This window comes from Oryzias latipes, chromosome 1, assembly GCF_002234675.1.
Source record: "Oryzias latipes chromosome 1, ASM223467v1".
Classification (NCBI taxonomy): Eukaryota; Metazoa; Chordata; class Actinopteri; order Beloniformes; family Adrianichthyidae; genus Oryzias; species Oryzias latipes.
The window spans coordinates 31,198,209-31,214,967 of NC_019859.2; the positions used below are offsets into that span (position 1 = coordinate 31,198,209).

Below are 16,759 nucleotides of genomic sequence, written 5' to 3' on the forward strand. Positions count from 1 at the left end.
TAAGCGTGCAAATGCAGCTTTAAGGCCAGGAACATGCAGACAAAACTATCAAGAACTAAGGAGAGTTTCCTGCTATTTGCAACATAAACTGAGAACTGAGCAAAGTGACTGTGGAGGGAGTTTGCATGACACTCAAAACGCTTGAAAGTGCATCTTTGTGTAACATGAATGTCCTACTTCATTGACGCAAACAAACACAAACAAACAATACAAACGAATTCTGGTTGAGAGCAGTCAGCAAGATTACAAAGATTACTCCCCCCGTCCCCACCCCCAGGGATGCGACAAATGTAGTGAGCAAATACTGTATCACTCATGTGCCCCAACTGACGGGACTTTAACTTTGTTCAGAGATGTACGAAGCCCATGTTAACATAAGCCTTGGTTTACTGTCACATGTAATGAAGCCTGTTAATAAATCATTTCCGTCTGTGAAACACGGAGGAGGTGTGGTGATGCTCTGGGCTGCTTTGCTGCATCTGATGCAGGATGTCTTAAATCTGTATTAATAGGATGACATTTTGAGACTGAAACAGCCAGGACAAGACAAAAAACAATACATTTGACTGTTCTGAAGTATCCTCACTGAAGCATCTAAATCCTATTGAAGACTGACATTGGGCGCTTTTTAAAATAAACAATAAAAATTTAATAAATTTAATGTGGTTACAATTTTTCAAATATTACTTACATATATGAGGATTCATCACATAAACAAAAAAACCTAGAAGAAATGAGTTCTTTTTTTTTCTTATTTCTCATCGTTTCGTATAAAAAAATTAGTTATTTCACCTTTTCTTTTGTGTAGATCTGGTTTTTGTACCTCTCCACCCTATATGACAAATTTGTGTATGCGCACACAACACACACACACACACACAAGCACACACAGACATATATATATATATATATATATATATCTATATATATATATCTATATATATATCTATATATATATATATATCTATATCTATCTATCTATCTATCTATCTATCTATCTATCTATCTATCTATCTATCTATCTATCTATCTATCTATCTATCTATCTATCTATCTATCTATCTATCTATCTATCTATCTATCTATCTATCTATATATATATATATATATATATATATATATATATATATATATATATATACACACTTTCTGTTGTTTCTGCCGCGGCTCTCTTCCTCGCGTCTGATTGGCTGTAACTGCGGAGGAGGGCGTGGCTCTCGGATGCTTCATCTATTGTTCAGTTTAGAGTCAAACATCAGGCAAACCTAAACAAAAAAATCCCAGCTTCCTGAGACCCTTTCACTTATTTTGAACACCGTTTCATTTCTCTTTTGAACTTTCTATTTGAGGATCGTCTCTCTCTGCAGTTTTGGTTTCTCCTCGCTTCCACCTGTGGCCGCGTTGATGAGTGAACACAAAGAGTCTGGATGAATTCGGACTAAAGTTTTCTTCCCATAGAAGAGGAGCCAGAATAAAGGCAGAGCCGGCCGCAAAGGGTCTCCGCCGCGCTCCCGTGCGTGCGCTCCTTTGTGCCATCATGCGCTCGTGGCCCCACGCGGAGTAGGATCCTCACGTTATGAGCCGCCATGGCATGGTGTGACCGCGGGGTTCAGACTGTGCTGGCTGTCGCGGGAGCCTTCACCGCCTTCGGCCTCATGACCATCGCCATCGGCACCGACTACTGGCTGTATTCCCGGGCGTACATCTGTAACGCCACCAACGTGACCACCGACGACGGCCAAATGCAGACCAGGAAAGTCAAAGGCGACCTGACGCACTCCGGGCTGTGGAGGATTTGTTGTATTGAAGGTAAAAAAGAAACGAAAGAAAAAACATCTCACATTAGGAAGCCTCAACTGTACCGTCTATTTATCACGGTGAGAACTTTGAATGGCTTCATGTAACATCTGGAAGTTAGGATTTTTGTGATGTGACTCTGCAGAATGACGCACTGAAAGCAGCCACACCTTTTTTTTAGGGAATTGTAATAAATAGATTGGATTTTCATAAATTCAAAAACACTGAAAAACTGTTGCGCACAGCTCGCGTCATCCGCGCGTAAAGACGAGCTTGCATCACTTCTTTTCCTCCTTGCGGTCTGTAAAAAGATGAAAAAGCTCAGATCAAAGCACACAGTCTCTTCAGAAAAGCATTCTTCTTTAGTTTTCCATGAAACAATTCGATTTCTGCAGTAAAGGTTGATGTGATGAAGATGATAACAGTAGAGCTCTGGAGAAAAGCTGTTTGGTCCCCTGCTAACTTGCCTGTGGGGGTTTGGGGTTGGGCGTCTTGCGTTCGGACAACAGGTCGATTATATCATATGATGTGGATGGAAGCGTCTGCGCATAGAGCGCGCGCAGTAAACAAAGCAATGTCAATTAAATCAACCAGAAGAAAGAAGTCTACTGTTTGCTCCTCTTTGTCTTTTGTGGCGAAGAATCCCAAATTCTCCCAATCTCTGTCTTTCTCTGGTGAAAAAACGGAGGAAACTTGTGTAAAACGTTGCCTGATCTGATGTCTGTGCGCATTTGGAGCCAACCAGGTGCAGGCACTCTTCTGTGCTTGTTTAGTGGAAGAAATCTGTGAAATCACAAAGCAGATGCTAGAATCCTGTTTGATCCTCGTGATTGCGAACGCAGAAGGCATGGAAGTGGCATCTTCAGACATGGAGAGCCCTTTGACATTGTTGCAGCTGGTGGTTAATGCATGGAGCCATCACTTGCTTAGCTCTCAGGTAGATGATCCCCGGCTTTAAGTCTGCAGTTGACCTGGAATTTTCATATGGCTGCAAGAGTCGGAATGGTTTGTTGAGGATCCTTAAGAATCACTCACATCTCCCAAGTATGGAAATGTGAGTGCTGCAGACTGTTTTGCTCGTTGTTCTTTCACTCACATGCTGATAAACTTTCAACAACCCTTAAATGTCTTTCTTCAATCCACTGCAAAGGTTTTTAAATCAGGTTCTTCTTTCACATTCTGCCAAGACTACTTGTCGTTTTGCGGTTAAACGGTTTGGTTAAGAGATTTCACAGCCTGCAGGCAGTTGTTTTGTTAAATTGAGCAGCATAAAATAATTGGTCTGCAGGTTCTGACTAATCCATCCAAACGGTGATCTTACCTGTGACCCATTTGGCTCAACAAGTGAACGGTTCACTGGCAATGTAGCAATTCTTCAAAAGGAACTATAAAGGAAAAAGGAAAATTTTCTGAAAAAGCTTTTGTAGAAACAATAAAGATTTCTCAGCTATAGTAGACGTGCCAGTTTCTTCTTAGTATGCTGGAAACAATTCTGACTTTAGACGGTTTACGTTTTCCTGATTTGTTTTTCTTGAAGTGATTCTGCAGCTTCTATGAATCACAAAAGCTTCATTCTGTTTTTTGCGGTGTGTGTACGTGCGCGTGTAGAGTGGTGAATACATTAGTAAGATGTCAAAGGCGTCCTCTGAGAAGTGGAGCTGGAGATGGGATTCTGGGTTGCTAGAGGGAGGTTGCTATGGTGAAGCTATGCTGAGTAATAAAAGATCGACTTCTGTAACTCTGACAGATGGGCTCTGGGGAGATACCTCCTCTGGTGAGCTCACTCTCATTCTGCACTCTCATTATGCTGTGGCCCCCTCCTATTATTAGTGGACTAACCTTCTGTGCATATATTTATTTTTCATGTAATCTTTAAACTCTCTGGCCTTAGCCTTTATCTGGTTTGTGTGGAGTCCATCCACAGTGATTGCACTGAAGAATCAGACGGGTATTTAAATATTTAAGATAGTGCTGTCAAATCATCGCGACTAATTAATTACAGACAAATTAGCGCATTAAATCGCATCAATCTCATTTTTAATCTACTGTATAACTATTGCCATATTCTCAAAAATAAAACAAGTCCAACACTTTACTTGCAGGAAAGTTTATTTGATCTCAGCTGAAATCGTGTCTTACTCCGCTCTCAGTGTCTCTGCACCGCTGGCTCCTGTGATGTCATCAATATGCAACTTTGTAGTTCGTAACAGAGTTAATCCCAAACAATGCTATAATGCTACAACTATTATCTATTATGTAAAGGATAATGCCCGACGAGTTCTGCATTATCAGAAATTAATAGACGAGCAAAAGCCTGAACCGTCTGATGTGGAGCTTCCGTGAAGTTCATTCATTTCTGATAAGGCACACCTCGAAAGGTGTTATTCCGTTTATACCATGGTCACTTACAAAAAAAAAATCAATCCATTTTTACTACTTTAAACTTGTTATTTATGTAGGTTTGAATCATTTTCTTCACATAAGACAGGATTATTTGATATGCGGTGTGTGACACGTTGTCATGGTGACGGCTACAGAACCCGCACAGACCTCGACTGAAGAGGCAAAGAAAAGCGGTATATGCTGATCGTCATAAGTTAAAGCATGCTTTCGGGGGTAAACTTCACCTCTTACAGCTTGTTTTTGGACTCACAACACCGATGCCCTGTATAAGAAGGGCCAAAGTCGCCTCCACCTTCTGAGGAGACTGAGGTCCTTTGGAGTGTGCAGGCCTCTCTTAAGGACATTTTATGACTCTGTGGTGGCCTCTGTTATCCACTACGCTGTGGCCTGTTGGGAAGCAGGCAGCACAGAACGGGACAGGAAAAGACTTAACAAGCTGGTCAGGAGGGCCAGTTCTGTCCTGGGCTGTCCACTGGACTCTGTGGAGGAAGTGGGGGAAAGGAGGATGTTGACCAAGTTAACATCCATCATGGACAAAACCTCTCACCCACTACATCAGACAGTGGAGGCACTGAACAGCTCCTTCAGTGGCAGACTTCTACACCCCCCATGCAGAAAGAAACGGTGCCGCAGGCTATTCATTCCAACAGCTGTAAAATTTTACAATGCCACAGTTTAAATGTGCATGTACAAACCGGTAATCATACATCCATAGCCCATCTGTATATTCTGTGTTTTTACTTTATTTATTTAGTTTTATTATTATGCATAACATACGTTATTTCGTTATAGTGTACATAAGTTATTACTTTTTTACTTTTTCTATTTTTGCACATTTAGTATTCGTATTTTGTGCACATTTTGAACACCCCTCATTCATTTGCACATTGCTGTCATTCGTCTCTGCTTTTTGAACTGCTGTAACAATTGAATTTCCCCAATGTGGCATCAATAAAGAATATCTTTATCTTGTTTTTGTCTAGATGATGACACAAAAGTTTGTTTCAAAGAAATAAAGTCTAAATTGTCAAATTAATCCTGTGTTACCTCATCCTGTCTCATCTCCACCTTCTTAGATTCTCTTTCTCTTCTGCTGCATCGCATTTTTCTAAATGATCAAATTCACTAAATCACTAGTTTTCTACTGTGTTGCTGTTGTAAAAAACCATGAAATAACAAATGACAACATAGACTCACCAACTGCTTTATGAGGAACACCTGTCCAACTCCACGTCAACGCAAATTTCTAATCAGCCAATCACGTGGCAGCAATTCAAAGCATTTAGGCATGTAGACATGGTCAAGACGATCTGCTGCAGTTCAAAGCGAGCATCAGAATGAGGAAGAAAGGTGATTGCAGTGACTCTGAACGTGGCATGGTTGTTGGTGCCAGACGGGCTGGTCTGAGGATTTCAGAAACTGCTGATCTACTGGGATTTTCACCTACAACCATCTCTAGGGTTTACAGAGAATGGTCAGGAAAAGAGAAATTCCAGTAAGCTGCAATACTGTGGGCGGAAATGCCTTGTTGGTCAGAGGGGAATGGTCAGACTGGTTCCAGCTGATGGAAAGATAACAGGAACTCAAAGAAACACTGGTTCCAACTGAGGTCTGCAGAAGATCATCTCTGAACACACAACACGTCCAACCTTGATGCAGATGGACTACAGGAGCAGAAGACCACACCGGGTACCACTCCAAGAGCAGGAGCTTTTACCCTAAATAACCCTTGTGCTATCTTAGATGACCCCACCCTTGCATAATAGGATTACAAGTTGATATAGGCCCTTTAAGAAGATTCTAGATTCTTTACATTCCCTGCTGTCTGATTGTGAAAAGCCCATCTGAACTGAAGTCTGAGTCCCTGAAGGGGAAAAAGGTGTCATCTCTAAGACTTTAGCTGATCTCTGTGTGGTGTACTCAGAATTTAAAAAAGTACAGAAAAAGCTTAAAAACACCCAGTTTGTATGGCTAAAACCCATGTCATATTTCCATTTAATCTTTCTTTGTACACAATCAGAAGTTCAAACAAACGTCCGCCAGTTGATAGCAGCTCTATTTTCTGCACTGTCACTGTCTAAACATACTTTCTAGTTTCTTTTTCTTATTGTCATTTCTTAAAATGGATGGATGATAATGGAGGATCAATGATCTTCTACACAGTACGCCATTTAACTGTTTTTCAAGTGTTACAACTCTCCTTTTGAGGCAAAAAGAGCCAAACTAAATGAGTATGTTATTTGTAACAAATTTGATGGCTTTCATGGGATCATTTTTTTCTGTAAAAATGCTTTCTGTTAATAAGTCATACTCATGAAAACCCTTTTTTCTTCTGTAACCATGGAGCATTAGCTCTAGTGTTGACATTCTTTCGACTAACGTAACTCTGCAACTGTTTATGCAATGAACGTAATTCCAAGCGAAGAAAAGCAGCTTTGCGCTGATATGCAAAGTAGTGAAATGCTTATGCAATCACTACAAGTCGGCTGATTCACGATGATCGCATAAAAAGTCAAGTATGTCAAAGAAGTGTGTTGTATACAGCAGGTGACTCTGGTGTTAAAGGGTTAAAGGCACCTAGAGCCTTGAATGGGATTAAAGGTTTTTTGTATTTAATTTTTTTAGGCTTCCGGTGCCCCAAGCACAGACTGTATGTATGTATGCATGTATGCATGTATGTATGTATGTATGTATGTATGTATGTATGTATGTATGTATGTATGCATGTATGTATGTATGTATGCATGTATGCATGTATGTATGTATGCATGTATGCATGTATGTATGTATGTATGTATGTATGCATGCATGCATGCATGCATACTAACTAACTAACTAACTAACTAACTAACTAACTAACTAACTAACTAACTAACTAACTAACTAACTAACTAACTAACTAACTAACTAACTAACTAACTAACTAACGTGCGTGCGTGCGTGCGTGCGTGCGTGCGTGCGTTAGTTAGTTAGTTAGTTAGTTAGTTAGTTAGTTAGTTAGTTAGTTAGTTAGTTAGTTAGTTAGTTAGTTAGTTAGTTAGTTAGTTAGTTAGCCCTAAAGATGGTTGTGGGTGAAAATCCCAGTAGATCAGCAGTTTCTGAAATCCTCAGACCGGCCCCTGTGGCACCAAGAACCAAGTCACTTCAATCACCTTTCTTTGTCATTCTGACGCTCAGTTTGAACTGTAGCACATCGTCTTGACCAAGTCTACATGCCTAAATGCTTTGAGTTGCTGCCATGTGATTGGCTGATTAGAAATTTGTATTAACAAGACACAAAGGCAAACCAAATGATATTAGGACTTGGATTCCAAGGAGCTTTACACTTTTGTAACGTTTATATGTACAGTTTGGCAAGGCACTGAAAAAGATATGCATGTCCACCAGGTTATAGTTATCAAGAAATGTTTCAATATGTCCCAGAAGGGTGATGAAATTATGAATGCTAGAGAGCACAAACGTAAAGAAGTGGCTGTTGTAGAGCAGGATATAGCAAAGATGAGGGAAGTTGAAATGAGAAAGAAACTGAAAAAGGATGGGAAGCAGCTGGTCCTGTGGTGGTGTGGAAGTCTTTAGAAGAGGGGGCAGTAGAGTTTCTGACTGGGCTGTTGATAAAGATTGTGTGTCCTGGTGCCCAATTTAAGAAGAAAGGAGACACACAGAGTTATAAAAACTATGGAAAGATAAAGTTGATGAGTCAAACAATGAGGTTATGGGAAATAGTATTGGAAGTATGCAGAGGAAGATAACCACAGATGCGATGTTTGCTTTGGGGATGCTTGTGAGAATTAAAGAAAAGGTCAGAAGGAGCTGCATTGTGTCTTTGCAGGTCTGCAGAAAGTCAATTATAGAGTACTGGGGGAGGAGCTGTGATTCTGTATGGGGCCGTCTGGCGCTGTTGTTCTGAGAAAGAGACAGGAGGCTGAGCTGGAAGTAGCAGAGCCGAAGGTTGTCTTTAGGAGTGACGAGGATGGATAGAATCAGGAATGATACATCAGAGGGTCAAGCTCATGTTTGATGTTTTGGAAATAAATGCAGAAAGTCAGATGGAGATGCTGAGAGGAGGGGTAGTGAGGATGAAGTTGGAGCTACCAAGAAAGAGGAATAATGGAAGACCAAAAGGTGGTTTGTGAATGCTGTCGAGGAGGACACGAGAATGGTTCATGTGAACAAAGAGAATACATAGGAGAGGGTTAAGTGGAGGTGTAGGATTTTATGTGGCGACCCCTAAAGGAACCACAAAATTAAAAAATATTTTTTTCTAAATGAAAGCCGCAAGCAATGCTGCTCAAAGGGGCTACAGGCCCACCCCTTGCAGCCCCTTTTCTACTCGTCCCCACTGGCCGAGGAACTGCTACACGCTCCTGGCCTTGCCACTGCCACACCACCCTCTTATTACCCGCCCTCACTGGCTGAGTGGCCGCTTCAAGCCACATTCTCTTTGGCTAAAAATGCTAATTAGCCTATGCTTAAAATGCTATGGATTGCTAAGAGTGCTAGCATTGCATTCAGCATCATCAATTATCTTTAAAAAGCATATAGCTTTTTATAGCATTTGCAAGGAAGGTGGGACCTGGGTCCATCTGTCCCCTGCCTCTTCCCTGGTGGGGGGTACGGGCCCCTTTGCAACGGCGGCCGTGTCCCCGGGGTGTCGGCTTCCTGGGCCCGGCGGTGCTCTCTCCGCACGGTGGGGGGGTTCACAGTACATCTGAGCCGGGGGTGTCTGGTCCCTGGGGGGTGGGTTCTGGTCCTCGCTCCTGAGTGCTGGGCCCCGCCAAATTTCCAACTGTGGCCGAGCCTGGTCGGGCCATATTTACAACACCCCTTGTGGGCCCTCTTTTTTCCCCGGGGTTCCCCCCTCCTGGGCGGGGGCGGCGGGCCCCTGCCTCGCTCCTCCCTGGACCAACCGTGGGCCGGGCGGATGGCTGCCTGGAGTGCGGAGCGGGTCTCCCTTGGGGGGTCCTGGCTCGTATCTGGGGTTGGGGCGGGGGGATGCCCGGAACTCCTGGGTGGTGGTGGGGTGCTTGTTTGGGGCTGTGGGCATCCTTCTCCGGTGGGGCCTTGCGTTGGGTTCTCCCGGCGCGGCGGGGGGGCTGCTCTCCTGGTTGGGCTGGGGCGGCGCTCTCTTTCCCTCCGTGCCTCCCTGGCCTCTGGCTCTGGGGGCCTTGCGGCGGCCCTGCTGGCCCTGGCCTGGGTGGCGGGCTTGGTCGCCCGGGCGGCGGTTGTTCCCTGCCGGTTCCCGTGTGGCGTTGGGGGGATTCCGGCTGCCGCTGCTGCTGCGGTGGGGGTCTTGGGGTGGGGATGGCTGGGCACTCTCCCTCCTTCTTTTCACGTTCCACCACCCATTTTAGAAGAACATAAACACTCACCTGAGCACTGGTGTTAGCTCACCTTTGCACTAACAGTTTGCATGACTGAATGACTGAAATATTTCACACTAGTTGGTTTTAAGGCATAAGTATGCGTGTGAACACTATCTGTTTTGTGTACATGTCGACAGGTGGACATTTTTGCAGCTAGCAGGTGTGTTTAATACATTTCAGCGTGTGTGTGGACAGGCTCCGCCCCTTTTTTTGTTTGTTTTTTTGTTTTTTACTACATTTGAAACTTACCATAATGATTAACAACCAGTAAACTTGTTGCTTTATGCTGCTTCATGGTCTTATCCCCCTTCCCCTCCTATTATCACCCCCTACCCCCCTCTCTCTAACGTCCCTCTCTCTTCTTCCCCTCTTTCCTTTTCCGTCCGGTCCAACACCAAAGATTTTCAGACATGATTGAAATTAATAAAGTTTGGCCTCAATTACAAAAGGGGTTTATTCAGACATACCTTTGGTTTGTCTGAAGATTAATAACCCCTCTTGTTAAAGTAAAATATGTCCAACACAAGAGGCCCTCAGCTCTCATCTGTCTGCCCAGCTGTTGGACAGGACAAGTTAGAAAAAATAAATAAATAAATAAATAAAAAAATAAAAAAATAAAAAGCATATAGCTCAAAACTTTAATCATTGTAATTATGCTAACTATGCTAATTTGGCCAAAGGGCTAGTGTTCCATTTAGCATCATTAATAATGCAAGAAAAGCAAATTCCTAAAGATGCTAATTATGCTAGCAGATGTAACATTCAATACGACATGGTGGTACTATTTTTGTGTAAATAAAACATGTCCACCAATCATTAACTGTCCAAACCCTAGTATATGGGCCATGTCACTGTCTCTGCAACCCTGGTCAGAGCTACATCTGGCAAATTCATGAAGAAAAAAACAAAAAACATGAGCAAAACGACTGCTATTTTGTTGGTTTTATCTCTACAGCAGCAACTGTATTTTTTTGGTCATCTGGTAGTGACAAACAGGTCTTAGTAACTTTCAGAAGACCAGTGAAAAATATGCGAGCATATTTGTGAAATCGACTTCAAAACCAACATTTTTTCCTAAGTAGCTTTTCTAATGATGCTGATGAGGCAGTAGGTCAAAACCCCTTGGAGGAGTCTAAATTTGTACAAATTCTAGCTTTTTTTTTTTTATTCAAGTCAAGACTTAACCTGGTGGTAGGGGTGTGATGATGACCGCATCACCGCACTTATTTTTTGAACGTTTTTTTATTTTCTTTGAAATTTATGCATAGTCCTGTGTTCAGACTTTAAGGATTCTGGGGGAAACTTTTTATTACTGTTTTCCTGCGCCGCGCCTCTCACTCCCTCTACGCTGCACGCGGCGCTTCCTCTACTTACACACACACTTGCAGTTTCAGCAGCACATACACATCCTCATTCTACAACAGAAGTTCCGTCTCGCAAGGAAATACGACAAATTTACTGCGTTCTAATTATTAATTTCCATTGTATTAACTTCCATTACAAGCTGCGTGCGTTCTTGAGAGCGAGACGCGGCCATCCGCTGGAGGATTTTGTGTGTGTGTGTGTGTGGGGGGGGGGGGGGGGGGTTATTACCGTTCTCCTTCACTCTGTAACACCAAACATGAACGTGCACTGTTAGATTTCGATGAATGCGTTTATTACTGGGCAATATATAATATTCTAAGAAGATGTCGGTACCAGAGAGCACAGGTGAAGCCTCACGTACAGCTCCAGAGCAGTCAGCTGCAGAAGAATCAACACGCACCCCAACACACTAATGTGCGCTCCTTACTTCTACATATGCAGCCCAATGACACACATACACATAGTCATTCTGCAACACCTATATAGTTAGTTCATTAGTTAGATAGGTAGTTAGTTGTTACTGTTATTTGTTAAGACAGAATACTGCTTTGTAATTGTATTCATTTGCGACATGACCCCCAGGGGATTTTGTGTTTGGCAGGGGGCTGCGGTTAACCGCGACCCCCCCCCGCGGTGATTAAAAATCCCACAACGTCACAGCTCTACATGGTGGTGTGGAGTTTTTTGAAGATCGCCTGAACAAAAGTTTTCTTTATCCATATTGTGGGAAAATGTAAAAGTTTCCACTTTGCCACAAAATGGCTGCCAAGCTGCAGGTCCTGTGGCCATCCCATAGTAATCGTAACCACAGTGTGTGAAAATGTTGGTGAATCTTTTTGGATTTGTTGCGGAAGCAACATTTTCGCTTAAATGCGCAGTAATACAAAAGATGAATTGAGAAAACAATGTGGTCCTTGCTGTCCAGGGCTGCTGCTGCATATATATGCTGCTAAGCTCTCATTGAATGTATTGTAATCATGGTCTCTATTTTGTTCTGTGATGTTCATAGAATTGTCATACAAATATGTCATGGACTTGACATGCATTTCGTTGGTAGTAATATCTCTTTTTGAGGGACAAAGAAAGCGGTAGAAAAGCAGGATTTTATCAGTTTTAATTCAAATTCTAACCTTTCAATATTTATAATTCTCCCAATGTTTTATTCTTTTAAGAGATGAGGGAAGATTTTCTTAGTGAAGAGATCTGGTCTTTGAACACAAAGTGCCTGAGGGCCTGAGAGCCTTAGAACTTTGGATCTACACTTGCCCATCTTGAAAAAGGTTTTTGACTCTGTCAAAGATGCAAAACAAGAAAACATTTCATGCCAATATTTGTATTTTTTTAAATGTATAAACAGACAATTTTTTCTTCCATTTACATGTTATTCAAGTTGTCCATGAGGGACTCAGTGAACGTCTCCATCCTGGAACTTGTCAAGTCCAGCCTTGTTATGAAGACAGAGTGTTTTCATTTAACTGGTCGCTACCAGCACAAGTCCCGATCACACTCATTCTCGCTTTTCCACAGGCATCAACAAAGGAAGCTGTTTCCGGATCAATCATTTTCCTGAAGATAACGACTACGATACAGACAGCTCGGAGTACATCTTACGTAAGTCCATGCAATCTCACTGTCTCCGAACACTTCCAGGCTTAAAACTCTCTTCTATTCGTCTGTGATGATGGAGTTATCACAACGGCTCTTAATGTATCATGACATCTCCATCTTCTCCCTATAAAAGGATGATGTCATGACAGTCACTGCAGCTAAGCTTATACTGAAGTGTTGCTTTTAATAATAGAAGCTTTACTAGAATGTTGCAAGCTAGTAGAAGTGCGCTTTTAAAATGTTTATCAAGATATCTTGAAATTCTGACTGTTGAGTCAGCATTGTTTTGATGGTTTGCAGATTATTGCAGATTCCCAGAGGCATCAGTTCTATTGAGTCTGTTGTCTGTATGGATGTATTTCAACAAGCTGAAGTCGGGGCTCTCGTCATTAAATTTGTTGTTTGTCATGTAAATACCAGTCATGAAGCAAATAGATGCAAATGTCGCCATGCTCCATATTTGGTTAAAAAGAAAAAAAATAAAGATTCTAATATACAACTTTTTTCATTTATTTGCTCTGCTTAAAACTCAAACTTTATTCTATGTATATATATATATATATATATTAATTATTTTTTTTATTTTTATTTTTTTGCAAAAGTGGCATTGTGTAGGCAAATGAACTGAAAGAATAACCAAAAGCTTGATCATAGACATTTAACAAATTTGGTAAATGTACCAAACAACATCCATCTTCTTACAGTCAGACCGGATCATGGGTCAGCAGTCTAAACAAAGATTTCCAGACTTCCCACTCCCTGGCCACTTCCTCCAGCTCCTCTGGGGGAACCCTTGGCCAGTGGAGAGACGTAGTCTACCAAGTGTGTCCTGGGTCTTCTTGGGGCCTATGCCCATTGTGACATGCCTGGAACACCTTCCCAAGGAAGCGTTCTTGAGGCATCAGGACAAGATGCCTTTGCCACCTCAACTGGCTCCTCCAGGGGACTGAGCTTCTGATCCTGTCTCTAAGGGAGCGCCCAGCCACCCAATGGCGGAAGCTCATTTCGACCAGCTGTATTCAGGACCTTATTCTTTCGGTTGTGACCCATACATGGACCAAACATGATTTATAAAAAATTCAAAATTTAAGCAAAACCGAAGAAATTGTGAAAATACAAATAAATGTTTTAAGAGATGAAAAAAAACTTACAAGACAGAGGGCCTAACAATCTGACAATCAAACTGGTAATTACAGTGGTCCCCAACCTTTGCCATGCCACAGATGGGTTTAACCGTTGTGCTATCTTAGATGACCCCACCCTTACATTGACGTGTTCTCCCTACCATGACAAAGGTGGATAAAGGTGGAAAGATTTCATGTAATCCATGGACACCAGTGAAGATCACAAATCATTGAAGAAAAAAGGTTCAGAGCACTGTCTTGTGTGTCTAGATGATCCAACTCCCAATGGTAAAGTGCCTAGGATCGCACAAGGGTTAATGTCAGACAATATTTTCACAGTCCGGCCTGTGCGAGACGGAAGTGGGCATTTGAATTTTTTTTCCCCTTAACTTTTGAAGGTAAAGTTCCATCTTCATCCTCAGAAAAATATCTGCAGCCGCTAATGCTTTATTTGTAAACTAGATTTTGTGCTTTAAAAAGCAGTCACATGATACTTTAGAACAGCCAGGGGGACACAGTAATGTATTTCTGTGTTTACAACAAAGACCTTGCTGAAGCAAAGTTCAAGTCTTAAGTCCCAACAGCAGACCTACTCAAGGCCACATCTGAAGTCTGAATTCCCTCGAGTGCTTTCTCACTTGTTCCTGGCACACTATTCATTATTCACAGCTCCTTTCGAACTGAAAGTCTAAACAAATCTAATTTCCTTTGTTCTCTAAACTCAAGCAATGATGATAACATCTGACATTTACATTTATTGCCTCTGATTCTTTTTGGGCAGGTGTAGTTCGTGCCTCTAGTCTATTCCCAATTCTCAGCAATGTTCTTCTGATGCTGGGCGGCCTGTGTGTTGGGGTTGGACGAATCTACAGCAGAAAGAACAACATCCTGCTCAGCGCAGGCATCTTGTTTGTGGCTGCAGGTACAGCAAGACATACATTCGATGACGAATAGAAACATAAGCTGAGGTGACATCAGTTACCTTCCACGTTTTAAGTCAACCTGCTACAGCAGAAACCTCCTCTTGACATGCTATTGTGGCGATTCTGAAGTACAATCCTGAAAGATGTTTTTTGTTGTTTTGACCTTCAGCCACCTCTCACCACATCTTTTCTCTTTTATTTATCTCCTTAGGCCTAAGCAACATCATTGGTATCATCGTTTACATCTCCAGTAATGCTGGAGATCCCAGTGACAAGAAAGAGGAGGACAAGAAGAACCAATACAACTACGGCTGGTCCTTCTACTTTGGGGCTCTCTCTTTCATTGTGGCTGAATCCGTGGGTGTTCTTGCAGTCAACATATACATTGAAAAAAACAAAGAGGTGCACTTTCGAGCCAACCATGACTTCATCAAAGGCACCTCCTCATCCTCTCCATACTCTCGTATACCGAGTTTCCGCTACAGACGGAGGCGCTCTCGCTCCAGCTCCAGATCAACCAACCCATCCCGCGAGCCCTCCCCTTTGGGAATGAAGATCAGTGGAGGATCTGGTGCTGGGGGGTTGGGGATGGGTCTACCAATGGGAGACATATCCCTGTACACCCTAAACAGGGAACCTTTGAAGGGTGGAAGTGGGCCTTACAGCCCCGAGAGAGACTCTGGTTTTTTACAAGTCCACAACTGCTTCCAGAAGGACATGAAAGATGGAGCGAACCGGAGGACCACGCCGGTTTGAGGTAAAAACAGTATGGCAGTGCTAAGTAACAGCTCAATGGAGCCCAAGCAGTTTTTTCATAGGGGTCGGTAAGGGAGTTTCATTGCTTTTGAAAGTTCAGATTGAGCTCAGATTGGCCTCTTTCCCTGACAGAATCCCTCTTGTTTTAAGTTAATATAAAAGTAGATATTAACTGAGCATTTCCTGTCAAGACTTATTATCTTTTCGAACCGTTGCAGGTACTGTACATGTAGCAATATTTGAAGCTGGAGTTTAAAGTAGAGAGCAGAGGGGTTTTGCTGCTGCAGAGAGCCACATGAAATCTGAGCTTGTGGGTTTTACTTTGCAGCAGTTCTTCTTTGATGCTGCTGCTTACAGCAGAAACTTCTCTGGGCTTTCCATTCACGGGGATACAAACTGACAGAACCAACAGAGATCTTTGAATATTGTGTTGTTGGTTGTGACGTGGTGTTTCAGAAATGAATTTGGATGTTTGTTTCCAGGTATCCTAAAACAAAGTGTTTTGTGACTGTTTGTCTTAAATGCCTTGTTGTGCTGTATTTGTTTGTAACCTTAACAGAAATGGTGCTTCCTTCTTCTGTACACTCCGGATGGTCCTCAGCCCCGTTCATTCCAATGGAAAGATCTCTATTGGTACATAAAATATTCTTTGAATTGTGCTTGACTGATGTGATAAGTGTTATGTGTGAAATTTTGCCATGTCCAGAATCCAGCAGACTGTGGATGTTTGTAGATTTGTAAAACGAATACCATACCCCCCATTCAGTGAGGCCATCTCAGTGTTTTGTGTCAGTGTGAGCTCTGCAAAGACAGTCCTTGTAGTTTGCTCTCCATTCGCTCCGGGATGCTGAACGGAACAGGTCAGTTCCTAACTTGAGCCGGACAGACTGTTAGAGCTGGCGGTGTAAAAAGCGGTCATGCTCTCAGTGTTTGTGATCATCTGAGCTTTTTCCAAGAATTTTAGCTCTCACTGCCTTTGTGTTCAGATCATTTGCTCTGCTGCAAATTCTGCTGCTTGAGAAAGAGGAAACCCCGGTGGATTCATGTTTACAGTATTTCTGTCTTATCGCTTTTTAGCAACAAGAAATGTAAGAAGCTTTAAATATTTTTTAAGCAATTAACAAATTCTCAATAAACAATTTTGTGTCAGGATAAATTTCTGTAATTTTTTATTGCAACAAGTGAATTCTGGTTATGTCACAGTATGATTTCTTCTGGTAAAAACACTTTTCTGTTTTATTTTGAATGAAATTTGTCATTTGAATTACCTAACAGATGAAGTGATTTATGAAACGTAAATGGCTAATATTTATAAACATCTTCATAAAATTATGTTTAGTTTATTTTTATAATTCAAACCAAATCACAAATCGCGTTTCAAAGAGCAAAAGAAAAAATTAAGCAATGTACTAACAGAATT

At 42.0% G+C, this 16,759-nt stretch overlaps 1 protein-coding gene across 1 annotated transcript; it reads left to right on the top strand.

The window, feature by feature from the left end:
- Window positions 1-1,150: 1,150 nt before the first annotated feature.
- Window positions 1,151-16,495, top strand: cacng4 (calcium voltage-gated channel auxiliary subunit gamma 4). The gene is made up of 4 exons (XM_023960429.1): window positions 1,151-1,809; window positions 12,456-12,539; window positions 14,442-14,582; window positions 14,795-16,495. Exons 1-4 carry the CDS (start codon window positions 1,587-1,589, stop codon window positions 15,337-15,339), a joined length of 993 nt encoding a protein of 330 aa, XP_023816197.1. The 5' UTR covers window positions 1,151-1,586; the 3' UTR covers window positions 15,340-16,495.
- Window positions 16,496-16,759: the final 264 nt, after the last annotated feature.

Bases quoted from the DNA above. Each gene is read 5' to 3' on its own strand.
- cacng4 (XM_023960429.1), top strand. From the start codon at position 1,587: ATGGCATGGTGTGACCGCGGGGTTCAGACTGTGCTGGCTGTCGCGGGA. The intron at 1,810-12,455 runs GTAAAAAAGAAA...GCTTTTCCACAG, and splicing joins GAGGATTTGTTGTATTGAAG to GCATCAACAAAGGAAGCTGT. The intron at 12,540-14,441 runs GTAAGTCCATGC...CTTTTTGGGCAG, and splicing joins CAGCTCGGAGTACATCTTAC to GTGTAGTTCGTGCCTCTAGT.